At 46.3% G+C, this 13399-nt stretch overlaps 3 protein-coding genes across 3 annotated transcripts; 1 reads left to right on the forward strand and 2 right to left on the reverse strand.

Annotated features, from left to right (window-relative positions):
• Positions 1–1260: 1260 nt before the first annotated feature.
• Positions 1261–2032, forward strand: LOC147982367 (uncharacterized). Its single transcript, XM_087514356.1, has 2 exons — positions 1261–1522; positions 1599–2032. The coding sequence occupies exons 1-2, from the start codon at positions 1506–1508 to the stop codon at positions 1981–1983; spliced, it is 402 nt and encodes a 133-aa protein (XP_087370482.1). The 5' UTR covers positions 1261–1505; the 3' UTR covers positions 1984–2032.
• Positions 2033–2180: 148 nt separating this feature from the next.
• Positions 2181–5405, reverse strand: LOC125546287 (uncharacterized). Its single transcript, XM_048710504.2, has 2 exons — positions 5087–5405; positions 2181–2561 (listed from the first exon to the last, which is right to left on the reverse strand). The coding sequence occupies exons 1-2, from the start codon at positions 5318–5320 to the stop codon at positions 2445–2447; spliced, it is 351 nt and encodes a 116-aa protein (XP_048566461.1). The 5' UTR covers positions 5321–5405; the 3' UTR covers positions 2181–2444.
• Positions 5406–7518: 2113 nt separating this feature from the next.
• LOC125546288 (UDP-D-apiose/UDP-D-xylose synthase) lies at positions 7519–11639 on the reverse strand. Its single transcript, XM_048710505.2, has 9 exons — positions 11227–11639; positions 10921–11013; positions 10720–10827; positions 8795–8909; positions 8573–8706; positions 8376–8477; positions 8188–8280; positions 7970–8105; positions 7519–7853 (listed from the first exon to the last, which is right to left on the reverse strand). Exons 1-9 carry the CDS (start codon positions 11497–11499, stop codon positions 7732–7734), a joined length of 1176 nt encoding a protein of 391 aa, XP_048566462.1. The 5' UTR covers positions 11500–11639; the 3' UTR covers positions 7519–7731.
• Between the last annotated feature and the right edge of the window lie 1760 nt (positions 11640–13399).

The following is a 13399-nucleotide window of genomic DNA, read 5'->3' on the forward strand; positions in this document are numbered from 1 at the left end:
GCAGGATGGGTATGAATTGAGGAAGCATTTTTTATTATACTTGCTAAATCATCGTGGGAATGAAGCTAGAGAAAACTTTCATGATATTGTGAAAGAATTTCTTAAGCGCATCATCTAGATATTAATATTTTTGTAATAGATGTTAAGTTGTAACATCACTTAGTTTGTTACATTGCAATAATGGACTTCAGTTTGTGTTACATGTTAAAAATGTGACAATGTAAAGCAACGTGTAACTCTGGTAAAATATATCAAGAGCCCGTGGCAACGCACGGGCATTCTACTAGTTAGTGATAAGTGATATGAGGCAAATCTTTTACCACCTCTTAGGGGGGAAATAGCCATTGCTTATGTTCATTTTGAAGCATATTTGAACTAAATTTTGGCAAAAGAAGTGTTGCATGGCTAGGCCAGGCTAGCCCACCCTTATCCATGGCACTAGGCCCCCTTCCAAGACATCCACTCATACAAACCCATCGCAGACGGTCTATATCGAAGAAGATTCTCTCATGGGAACCCACATTGGTAAGGTGGCTATCCGAGATGGTACTGAAACCACCTTGAAAATGTGCTACCAATTCATGGCCAACGTCACTGACGATCGCCCTTGGATGGGCTATCTGTGACCGCCTCGGAAAGGCTATTATGTACTCCCTCCATTCTGATTTTCTCGTTGTGGTTTTAGTTCAAATTTAAAATAAAATCACGACAAGTAAATCGGAACGGAAGGAGTACTCCTTAAGTTCTAGCCTTTTTTTTTCCTTTCTACTCCCTCCGTAAAGAAATATAAGAGCGTTTAGATCGCTATTTTAGTGGTCTAAACGCTCTTATATTTGTTTACCGAGGGAGTACAAAATTATCATGGCGAAGGATTTTGGTACTGAATTGATATATATTTTACCGAGGGTGGTCAGAATTTATGGATACCACGGTAAGCAGATAATTTCCGCGTCCAATTTTTTAAAACAAAACTTGAATTTAAAACTGTTGGATTTAGTCATCGTCGGCATTCGGCACCACCGCAAAGCCATCCATGCACAGACGCACACAGAAACATACATAACTTTTGGGGTGTTTCGAGAGTGGTTGGGTGAGATTCCATTTAGTTTCACAAGCGTAGGCAGGTTTGCTCCGATCCTCCGACTTTGTTTGTTTCCTTCTCTACTTACAATACATGTTTTTTTAGCATCTAAAGTACTACTACAATACTTGTTGCATGTACGATGTTCGATGTTCATCGCGCGCGTGGTGTGAGCCACGTCATCTCTACGCTCGCTATCTCTGTGATGGACGGATGCGATCGAGCAGCGACTCTAAAAATTAAATCCTAAAGAAAAGAAAAACTGCCACGGTTACAGATGGGATTTATACTGCAGATTAGTCGCGAGGTTGTTGCAGATTAGTCCCGTACCTGCACAATTAAACTCCTCCTCGATCGATCTCTCCTCTTGGTGCCTCGACTCTCTCCCCTCTTCTCTCCCATCTTCCCAGCAATCACAAACTCGATGACCAAGATTCTCAGGTCAACCGACTTACCAACCATGCATGCAATTTGAGTTTCCAATCCACAGCTTAACAAATTTCCTTTGCGGGTGCAGCTTCTGCCGGTCGAAGTGGGCCGGTCCGGAGGAGGAGGAGGAGTCGGCGCCGATGGTGGCTGCAGGGGAGTACCGGGACCTCGAGGGCGGCGGCAACAAGGACGACCAAGGGGCCCCGGCGGGCGGCGCGGGCCGTGGCGACGTCAGGCTGTTCCTCGCCGGCCTCGCGGCATACTTCGTGTCCTTCATCGGCATCTACTACATACTGCTCGGCAAATTCTACCTCCCGCCCGAGGCGGGGGAGGACGGCGGCGGGCCGGTCGTCGAAGCCGGCGCCGCCCTCCTCGCCGTCGCCGGGGCCACTGCGGGCGGCGTGATCTCCGCCTGCTGCTGCTGCCGTCGCGCCTCGCCGCCGGCTGATGATGAGCCGTCGCTAGTTAGTTGATCAGAGTCAGCATTCGTGTTCCTCAAGCCTGACGAATATGGATCATGGAGCTGCTGCAAAATCTCATTTATTCATCTATTTTAATTCCTATGTCATCTAGTAAACGAGTAATTCGCGATATTGGATCAATGCATTTGCCGCCAGATGAAATAGTGTGTCGAGTTATGTATGATTCGTGCTGGAAAAACATTGCCAGGTTTCGACTCATCACCACATATTCAGTAGCAGCACAAGTCTCATAAACAACTTGTTGCGAATCCACACATTATCTGGTTACACAGCGACAATGATGGGAGGAAAAACCTCTGATCGCGATGATGCAACGCCGTCAACTCGTCGTCGCCGCCACCGCTACCTTTGAGAGGAAGTTCAGCGACGTTCATCTACTTTGCTGCAACTAACAGTGATGATTCAGACCGTAAGCGGAGCCCGGTCGGTCCTTGCAGTGGCAGGAGCTAAGCCTAGGATGAAGCAGCTGGTGGCGGCAACTGGCCATCCTCGGAGTCGTCTCGGTCCTTGCTCTCCTTCCACTTGGCCCAGCCCCATCGCGCCACCAGGAACGCTCCCAGCGCGTACACCTGCAAGAGTAACCAGGCGAATGAATGAATGATGGCTTGGTCTGAAACCCGAAAAACAGAGGGTATGCTCTATGCTGTGCTGGTTTCTCTGAAGACTAATAATTGGAAGAAATACTACATGGTATCTAGCAAATCTATACCAATATAAAAAGACCCAAAGAAGCAGATCCAACTGATCTCGACCATCAAACCAGGTCAATCCAACGACCTACACTCCTCCAATGGCGAGCGTTCAACATGTTTAACGTGCAATTAATATCATACCAAATATTGCACTAATCACAGAATTATCACACAAATAATAGTATACCTAATATCCACGTGCAATTAATATATTGCCTAAATATTAACGTGCAATGCACGTGCGCATTCACTAGTGACCACAAGACGGCCATATACTGCAGCGATATATTCGCCGGTACATCACAGGAAACTAGAGGCATAGGGGTTATCTGAAGGAATGTCCTCATTTATCTGAAGTTACGACAGTAAGCACCAACTGGTAAAAAAACAGGAATGTGCTCTGCATCAACTAGATGAACCAAATCAGAGCTTCTTATACTGAAGTTAAAATCATCACTGTCTCTGTAAGCTGACGAAGACATAAGAAATGATGCCTCACAGAGCCTGCAGAGATACGTAATCGCTTCAAACCCCAGTGGCCTCAAAGCGGGTCGGTTGTACTAAATCCAGCGTCAAGTAAACATATAATTGCTACATCCATATTATACTTGCCGTGCTTGATTTGGAAGCAGAGATGGTTAGAAAAGCGACACACTGGAAAGTAGGTTACATGTCTAGCCCATATCGAACGCCTAAACAGAAGCCTACAGTGTAGTTTTGAACAACAAAACTACAGAGGATACGCTGTGCTGATTAGTTATCGTGTAGCGCCATTTTCATCTAAGAAGCAGAAAACAGAGGATGTGCTGTGCTGATTTCTCTGAAGACTAACAGGCAGAAATACGCAGTACTATCTAACAGGGATGAATGACTGACCACATGGTCGCATACACATATATGTGCTTGAGGCATATATGTGGGTTTTCTGAAGGAATGTCCTGATTTATTCTGAACTTAAGACAGTAAACACCAGCTGACAGCAAACGGTAAGATGCTCTGCATCAACTAGATGAACCAAACTAAGGCTTCTTCCTGAACTTATAACCATCATCACTGTCTCTGTAAGTGGACGAAGACATAACAAATGATGTCTCACAGAACCTTCACAGATACGTAATCGCTTCAATTCAAACCCCAGTGACCTCAAAGTGCTTAGTGGTCACTAAATTGAGCGTCAAGCAAACATAGAATTGCTGCATCCACATTATACTTGCCATGCTCTGGATGGGTGTGCTGATTTCTCTAAATTTACGACAGTAAACACCAACTGACAGAAAACAGTAATATGATCTGAACCAAATCAAAGCTTCTGACTAAACTTAAAATCATCACTGTCTCTGTAAGCGGATGAATACATAACAAATGATGTCTCACAGGACCTTCAGAGATACTTGATTGCTTCAAACCCCAGTTGACCCCGGGCTCAAAGTGGTTAGTGGTTAATAAATTCAGCAACAAGTACATGCAAAATTGCACTACGTCCACATATACTTGCCATGATCGATTTTGGAAGCAGTGATGGTAGAACATCCAGTTTTCAACTTAAAAAGCAGCACGCGAAAGTAGTTTAGGTGTGTACCACATATCGAACACCTAAACAGAAGCCTACAGTAAAGTTCTGAACAACCGTAAGATCGTGATGCAAGTAGCGCAGGTTCCTCCTGATTATGCAATCTACACTAGAGCGCTCACAAGGTTTCGGGAAATAAGATCTCACTAATAGTGAAAACTGAGGCTTGATAGCTGATCTAGCGCATACCTATAGTGCAGTAATTTAGTCACCAGGAAATCACACGAAAATGAAGGTAGGGGTTCTCTTACCGAATCTGTTGGTTTCTTAACACTAGAGACCCAACTGGCAGTGCATTCAACTAGATGAAGCAAGTCAAAGCTTCTTATTGGAGTTCAAATCATCATCGTCGCTGTATTATGCAGTAGCAGAAATTTTCCCCCCGGTGACCTTAAAGGCGGTCCATGGCTGGGTACTGAATCCAGCACCAGCTATACATAAAACTGCACCGCATCCACATTATACTTTCCATGCTCAACTCTGGAAGCAGGGATGGTAAATCCTCCTGTTCTGAAGTTCAAAAGCAACAATCTAGCCCGTAATGAAGGTATGTGCTCAGATGGTTAGATTTTCAGTTCTAAACAACTGACAATCGGCATGTCCCCCCGACGATCCCGCACTCTATTATAGAGCACCCACAAGCTCTCTGGCAATAAGATGTCAGTTGGCAGTGGACACTGATACTGCATACCGAACGCCAATCCAGGTAAGAATCTCCGCACTATCCAGTTCAGTTGAGTCAACCATGGAGGATTTTGGGGGATTTCTGGCTCGGCCGTGGGGTAATAATCGGGAATCGGGTGACGGCGGGCGAGGGCGGTGGCGTTCATACCTGCCAGAGGTTGCGGGGGGCGGCCATGTCCTCATCGACGCCCTCGCCGGCGGTCGTGGGCGGCGGCGGCGGCAGGTCCTCCCCCTCGAGCTTAATCGGCGGCGGCTGCCTGGCCGTGTGCTGCGCGGCGGCGGGGAAGAACCGCACGGTGGACGGCGGGGCCCCGACCACGCCGTCGGCCTCCTCCGGCTTCTTGGCCTGCTCCGGCGCGCCCGCGCTCCCGGCGTTGCCCATCTCCTGCCGGCGTTCTCCAAAGCCACAGACTTTCTTCCCCTCCCTCTCGCGGCGATAAGATTGGTGACGCGTGCGCGGTGCGGCCCGGCTCAGCCTTGGGCCGGTTTAATCAAGGACCAGTTTAGAATAATAATATTTACAATAATATTCATAATGCTAATTATGTCCAAAAAAAAAAGTGCAACTTACATTTCATTTCAAAATAAATCTACTCATAGGGATGTTCTGCAAAAGGATGAATCTGTTCATAGGTGTACAAGCTGCGAGGATTCGACCCTTTTGTGATATTGCCGAGGGCTACGGATAAAAAGAAAAAACAGTGGGCTGCGGATTTTTCTTAAAAGTGCCATGAGTGTATATTTCAACTACAGTCTTGCTTTACAATACAAATTTGGATGGGTTTTCTTTTTATTTTGGAAAAACACTTTGCACCAGTGGTTCTTCCATGGTGAAAATCTAGAGAAGATTACGTTTTTGCATTGAATTTTGTTTTTATGAGAATGAACTCTTGGAAATGTTCTAGACATTTTTGAGCCATATGATCAGTAATAGTTAATTTTTGGTATGAAATCACATTTACAGGAAAGCCAGAATTGGCCCACCGCATCATGGATTCGTGAATAAAATACAACTGCTGTGGCACAGTGAAGTTCAACAAAAAAGGATTGCTAGGCATAGAGAAATATTCTTCCATATAAACATTTAGTGATTTTTGTTGGAATCAACATATTATTTAGAGTGTACATATATTGTCTAAAGGAGAGTATACTGTGTGTCTCGTGAAAGAGTAATAAAGAGCACCCCCCTTGATTTCTTCAGGTCTCGTGTACCTCAAACTTTTTTAAAATGGATCCTGATGTTTACATCTTGTCTTTCGCATGAGACAATTTTTGGCATGGACAGTAGTTTTCATGTTGTGGTTGCATATTGAACATTTCAAAATAATATACTCATTATAGTTTCGATAGTGAAACATGTCACTAATGGATTATCATGATTATCTTCGGCGCACAGCGCGCAGACACTTCTAGTAGTGCATCAACATATGTATGGCCATGATGGCTTTCACAGAGCACATAGGTCCCTTTCTTCCTTTTTGCTTTTGTCTTTTCTTTTTCTTTTTCTCCATCGATTGATTTGGAACCACAAAGTAGATCTTGCCCACATTGTTTCCTTTGGAAGACTAACCAAATTGGGCTCTTTTGGAAGACTAACCAAATTAGCATGCTTCAGTTTTAGTCAGACGATACAACTTTATTGATCAATTAAACATAGTAATAGCACAAACCGGAAGAAACACGAACAACCCTCAAAACTAAATGGGAAACGCTTGGGAACAGTAGGCTAATAATTGGGCACACGTCGGCCAGGATCCAACTTTGATGAAACGGCATCCCTCCTAACTTGGTCCATGTTGCAAATACGAGACCCCAACATGTGAGGCGTTGTGATCCTTCCATGCTCAAGAGTCAACACATGCCTACTGAATGCCCACCCTTTTTCCCTTCTTTTCTCCCATGAGATACACCCTCTATGGCACGCGGTTGCGTCGTCCCCTGACTTTCCCCTGGGATCGCAACATGGATACTGTTGCAGTCTCAACATGGGACCACAAAGGGGTCGTTTTGGGGTGCTCAGCCCGTGATTGCAACATGGCCACTGTAGCAGTTGCAACACTGCCCTTGTTTCAGTGGGAAAAAAAAAACAGGTCAGGGGAAGATTGCAAAAGGACTCCTCTGTTGCAGAGGGCCGAGCGCAACAAGACCCCTGTTGGGCAGTAGATCTTGGCCGACGCATCACGCTGCCCAAACTAAATTGAAAGCTACAGCAAAGTTCTTTGTAGTCTCTAGCTGCACTATTTTGCATCACCACAACTCGGATGGTTTGCACAAACTGATGAGCAAAACAAGCCATATTACATCTCTTTCTAGTTTCGACATTTTTTGTTACAATAAGGCAACACTGCCGGTTTGCACACCATGTCGCCTGACACATCATTCCTAACATTATTGTTCATATTACCACACTCTGACTGAATGAAGCTCACTAACCAAATGTGTTAAAGATTGAAGGCTCGACATTAACTCTGCTGAAAACTAATAAGACTTCCAGATCATCATCAACTATGCCGAACAAGAATATCTCTCTCTCACTAACAGCAAAAGAATAATAGCACGGGAGGTGCAACCAACCAAACGTAACAAACACTGCCACCACAGGTATATGTAATAGATACTCAGATACTCAGTTCCCTTTGCCCGATATAGGGTTACACAATGACGAATCTAGGTAGGTAAGAAGATAGGTGGGTGGGATCTAGAGGCGCGACAAAAACGACGACGACGGTTTCACTACGATATAAGTATCTGGCTTCCAAAAGATCAAGAGCAGCATAGCTGCGCCGTCATCGTCTAGCTTGAAGGCGTCGCCGTGGCCAGACACATCTGCGTCTTGACGGCTTCCTTGTAGGTCTTGTGCTGGTAGGTCAGCGTCGTCTCCAGCAGGTCCTTGAGAGGGGTCTTGGGGTTCCACCCTGCAGTTTGTTTAACCAGCGTTTGGAGATCAGACATTAGGTACACTAGTATAAATCAGGAGGATAATGAAAGGCGGAACAAACACGCTGTTGCGTGGTTTCAGTGATATACACACCTAGCTGCTTGTTGATCAGGGTCATGTCGGGGATCCTCTTGTCGCTGTCGTCGTACCCTTCGCCGTAGAATTCTTTTGCGCTCACGTCGATCACAGGCTCCTCCAGCGGGGGCTCTCCTGAGACCTTAGCATAGACCTGCAGATGAATGCAAATGAGAGGTTCAGATTAGACACACTAACATAACTTACAGTTGCTATTAATCTGTCAATGGCATTACCTCTGTCATCATTTCAGCCAACTCCCTAACAGTGACTTCATTGTCAGGGTTCCCCACGTTGAAGATATGACCATTGGCTCGAGCAGGGTTTTCCTTTTGCAAAAGAAAACAGAGATTTAAGCTTCACTGATGCGGTACATACTGGTAACATCAGGAAAATATATGGAAGATAAACACAGAAGACATACAATCATCAAAAGAACAGCTTCAATGGCATCCTTGATGTAAACAAAAGTTCTCTGGGACTCGCCGCCATCGACAAGCTTCAGGGGCTCTCTGCGGAGGAGATTCTGCACATCCATTGGCAAGGTATATCTTGTAAGAAAGAAGACTGAAGACAGTGCAATGAAGCTATTCATCCTCAGCAAGGGATAAGTTTACATACGTTGCTGAAGCAAGCCAAAACCCGAGGAACACCCTCGCTAGGACCATCAACGCCAGGAATGAAGTCCATCCTTGGCCCAATCCAATTGAAAGGTCTCACAATCGTGAATTCAAGGCCATTTTCTGCGCCTTCAGCTGGGGGAAACTCAAATGTACATGGTCAGAAAAAGTTTAAGGGTGCTACTAATGGCACAATCAACAAGTTATAAGTTCTTCCACTCACCAAAAACAAGCCTCTCGATAAGCTGCTTTGCGCACGCGTAGGACCATCTCTGTTTCACGATTGGACCAAAGATGCAGGGTGACTCATCTTCTGTCAGCACATAAAATTCAGGTTCCTGTTTGAAAGGTGAAAAGCACACGGAGCATCAGCTGAACAGCCAGGTGTGATCATATGAATATGTGACTGTGACATGGGAAATACACATCACTGACGACCAAACAAATTATTGTTACTGCTAGGCTGAGGTAGTATTGCTACGAAGATAAGAATCTAGACAAGAATAGCAAAAATCATTGTAACTCTTAAGGGTCTCCTTTAAATGATGAAACTCCAACTGAACAATTGACCATATGAATAAGTGACATGGGAAAAACATATTACTGACGACTGAACAAATTATTGTTACTGCTAGGCTGAGTATAGTATTGCTACGAAGATAAGAATCTAAAGACAAGAATAGCAAAAATCATTGTAATTCAGGGTCTGGTTAGTTGAGTCTTTAAATGATGAAGCTCCAACTAACAATTGAATAAGAAAAGGGGAGTTCCTTATGGCAGCACGTTTTCCAAATTACTACATCCACTTGCAGAGCAATATGCAGTGACAGGCATAAGCATGACATGGCTTGAGCTGAAAAAATTATTTCAAGGTAAAAGAGAGCAGACAATGTGAAATGACAGTATCCTTGCTTACAACTAGTCCCTGGGAGTTACTATAGGATGGTACCGGACAATCAACGCAGACATATTAACAAACAAGCAACATAAGAAAAACCAACACTAAAATGAACAGGACATAGCTTGAACAATTAATTATTGTCAACCTATTAAAGTAATAGACTATGAAATGATAGCATCATTGCCCTGTAAGTTACCAGAAAATGGTGCTAGACAGATTAACCAATGTGCAACTTAAGACAAACCATCACTAAAATGTAAAATCAATGTATGCAGTCACACTCTGTTCTTCCAGTCAAGGCATGCCATAACCTTCACACCAAACAACCATTACAAGACATTATCCGAGTGTCAACCAACAACCAACAAGGATTCAATTAGAATAATTCCACTCCTAACCAACACCAAATCCAGGCCAGCCGTTTATTTAAGGACTGTACTAAAAGAACAGGACAATTACAGGTGAATGTCAAATACAGGACAATTTAAGGACTGTACCATACAAAGGTACTCCCTCCGTTTCTTCAAAGTTTGACAAAGTTTATAGTACAAAATAGTATTGACATTCACCATACGAAATAAGTATCATTAGATCCATCATGAAATATATTTTCATATTATATTTTTAAGTAGTGTTGTACATGTTGACATTTTTCAATATAAATTTGGTCAAAGTTTACTTAGTTTGACCGCGAACAAATCTAATCTAATACGCGGAGTAAAAAGAAAAGGAGGGAGTACTAGATATATCAACCAATGAGCAACTCCTCTTAAGAAAGAACATCCCTAAAATGTAAAATCAGCGTACGCAGTCAAACTCTGCTCTTTGTTAAGGCCAATACATTCCATAAGCTTCACGCCAAACCGCCATTACAAGACATTATCCCAGTGTCAACCAACAACCAACAAGGCTTCCACTAGAATAATTCCACTCCCAACCAACACCTAATCCAGGCCAACCTTTTATTTTAAGGACTTTATTACTACAAAGAACAGAATAATCACAGGTGAACATCAATCACAATCTAGCAACCTGCACCAGATCCAATCATCCAATCAATTCCATCTCAATCCAGTCCAACCAAATCAAATCAAATCCATTTGTTTATTCATCAACCAACCAAAAAGGCACCGCATTATCCACTGATGTCACTTGGCGAGTGACACACGCGCATAGAGCAAGTGCAGTGCAGACAGATAGTGTGAGCACTGAGCAGGGGGAGGGAATGGGGATGCCATGTTCGTCACCTTGCGGAGGGGGTGGTCCTTGGGGAGGAAGCTGCCGATGGTCTTGCCGTAGACCTCGCACGTGGAGAAGTGGATCAGACGCTTGCTGTTCTCCGAGCAGTACTTGACCTGCGCACGCACGCAGCACCGACATTCAGACATTGTTTGCTTGGCAACGCGGAAAGCGGCGAGAATATAATCTTGGATGGGTGGAGCACGTACCACCGGGAGCGCGTCGATGAAGTTGCTGTAGATGGTGTCGAGCGGCCGCGTGTTGTAGTCCGCCGGCGTGCAGATCGCCGCCAGGTTTATCGTCTTCGCGGAGCAGATCCAACCACCGACACGCAGAAACAAAATCGTCAGCGGTTTTCCAGAAATTAATTCAGGGAGCGCGAACTGTTTTCTTTTCAAGCGACGAACGCGCTATCGGCAACCGAATCAAGAAACTGAATCCCAGGAAAACCGCTCCATTTTTCGCGAGCCGTTCCGCCATTAGAGGACGGGCGGGAGGGGAGGGGAGGGGCGTACCAGATCGGCCATCTTGATGAGGCCCTCGAGGCGGGAGTCGTTCTTGATGTTGAGGCGGTGGAAGGAGATGCGTCCGGCGAGGCGGGGCGGGGGCGGGTCGACGAGGTGGCGGATCTTGTCGCAGTAGACGTCGACGGCGAGGACGACGTGCGGGGTCTCGGCCATGAGCTTCTCGCAGAGGTGCGAGCCGATGAAGCCGCCGGCGCCGATCACGCAGATGGTCAGCGGCGCCACGGCGGCGCCGTCCAGATCCGTCCTGCCCCCACTCGCCATGCTCTCCCTCCCCCGGCGGTCGCGCGGCGCGGTCGGGTGGACGGTCGGATCCGGGGCGGGGAGCGGAGGGAATGCGCGTGGGGATCGGGTCTGGTTGGATTCGGGCTGGGCTGGGATTATCTATCCGGCGGCGATGTCGGTGGTACGGCGGGGGTGGGGTGGCGGTATTTAACGGAGGGGGGAGAGTGGAGTGGCCGAAGGAAGGAATGGGTGTGGGGTGGGGTGGGATGGGATGGGCCCACCGGCCAGACCGAGATGCGCTGCCCTGTGGGCCCGGCCTCCCCCCTCTCTCTCTCGACTGGTCTCTCTTTTTCCTTGTTTATCAGATGCTTTTCAAGTTTTCTTCTTTGGATGCCTTTCTTCCTTGATGATTATGCTTGTAACCTGATTTGATTTGGTTGTGATGCGTGCGTCAGGCGTGTTGGTTTATGCCTTTGGTTTCTCTCCAGTCCAAAGTCCAAACGATGCTCATGTGCGTCTCAAGCTTAAAAAGTTGTCAATGTTTGATCAGTTTTGGTAGTTGTAGTAGTATCAATTTTTGGCTTGCCAAATTGTGGTAGCAAAGTAAGCCGCGTCTGCGACAGCGCGTACAGCGACCAGGTGTTACACCATCCTCTATCTAGCGCCGTTGCCGCCACCCCCACGTCGCTCTCGCCTGGACGACACAGGGGGCGACACCCGCAACCTAGCATCTCCGGCCTCTTCTCCTTCTTTCCCCGCGTCGCCGCCTGGCGAAGCCCGCATGGTTGACGGTGGCGACAGGGATCCTTCTCGCGGCTTCCTCGGTGCTTTGGCGGCGGTTCCCGATGGGATTCGACGGTGCTCCATGGTCGCGGCATGCGACGGTGGGCCTTGGTTGTGCGCCAGTTCACTACTGAACCGGTGTTGGCTAAGGCTCCCTTGCCTCCGTGTGTGCGCTGCGGACCACAAGGCTTGGTAGATAGACAGCACGTGCTTGCACAAATGGAGGTGGTCCTAGGGTTCTTCTAGCGCCAAGAAGGTGTTATGCTAGATGTTGGCCCTCATTGAGTTGGCCCTTGACAAGTTCCGTAAGGCTCCGCCGGAGATCTCCATTAGGTGCTTGATGCCCGCAGATTGCTGGATCGGATGAGATTCGGTCGTGTGTGCCCCTATTTCAGCTCGTGTGGCTTCAGGAGGGCGTGACATGAAGCTTCGTTAATTGTGGACATTATGGGACATGTCAGTATTTCGATTTCCATGATGACGACAGTGGCGGAGAACGTCATGGTGGCTGAGGTCAAAGGCCTAGTAATGGTGGATCGAGTATTTGAGGCGATGAGGAATTTGCTTGGTGATTCATGACTCGTAGCAGTGGCATCGGCAAGAGGGGGCGGTAGCACAAGATGAGTTCAGAGTCTTAACTTTCATGGTGAAAACCCAAGGTCTGGCCTTAATTGGTTGTGTCTGGCAGTGGCTTTGTTGAAGGCATTGTTTCGAGAGCGTGGATTTTATCTAGGGTGAAAACCTAAGATATATGATCGGGCGACGATGGCGCTTGTGCATTGTTTCCTTCTTGGAGGCGCCTCTTTTGAAGAATTTGAACTTCGGGGTGTTGTCTTGGTGGTGGTTCGTGCTACAGTTACTAGGAATTGATCACTGTAGGGGGGTCTTTTGTTTCTTCTTCTTGTTTATGTGTTGTGTGCATATGTAATGTCTCTAGAACATTTCGTTGTTGTAGAGACTGGGTGTAATTGGTATCTCTGCGATATTAATGTATTCTCTTTGTTGAAAAACAGTTTAGTGTGGTCATCTTGTAGGCTCGGAAGGGTGCATGGGAGCTGCCACATGTCTTACTTTGAGATTCGTACACGAAAATTAAACTTGTCACATCGCGTTTGCTCGAAAAAAACCCATAGAGTTTAAGTCAGATTGTTAACAT

This window comes from Triticum urartu, chromosome 3A, assembly GCF_056163025.1.
Source record: "Triticum urartu cultivar PI428250 chromosome 3A, HENAU_Tu73, whole genome shotgun sequence".
In the NCBI taxonomy this organism is placed as follows: Eukaryota; Viridiplantae; Streptophyta; class Magnoliopsida; order Poales; family Poaceae; genus Triticum; species Triticum urartu.

What these genes read in the sequence shown, in the direction of transcription:
- LOC125546287 (XM_048710504.2), bottom strand. Translation starts at nt 5,320, where the DNA reads ATGGGCAACGCCGGGAGCGCGGGCGCGCCGGAGCAGGCCAAGAAGCCG. An exon ending in CCCCCCGCAACCTCTGGCAG is followed by an intron (nt 2,562 to 5,086) that starts GTATGAACGCCA and finishes TTACTCTTGCAG; the next exon opens with GTGTACGCGCTGGGAGCGTT.
- LOC125546288 (XM_048710505.2), bottom strand. Translation starts at nt 11,499, where the DNA reads ATGGCGAGTGGGGGCAGGACGGATCTGGACGGCGCCGCCGTGGCGCCG. An exon ending in TGGCTGAAATGATGACAGAG is followed by an intron (nt 8,106 to 8,187) that starts GTAATGCCATTG and finishes ATTCATCTGCAG; the next exon opens with GTCTATGCTAAGGTCTCAGG. An exon ending in CCTGATCAACAAGCAGCTAG is followed by an intron (nt 7,854 to 7,969) that starts GTGTGTATATCA and finishes AACAAACTGCAG; the next exon opens with GGTGGAACCCCAAGACCCCT.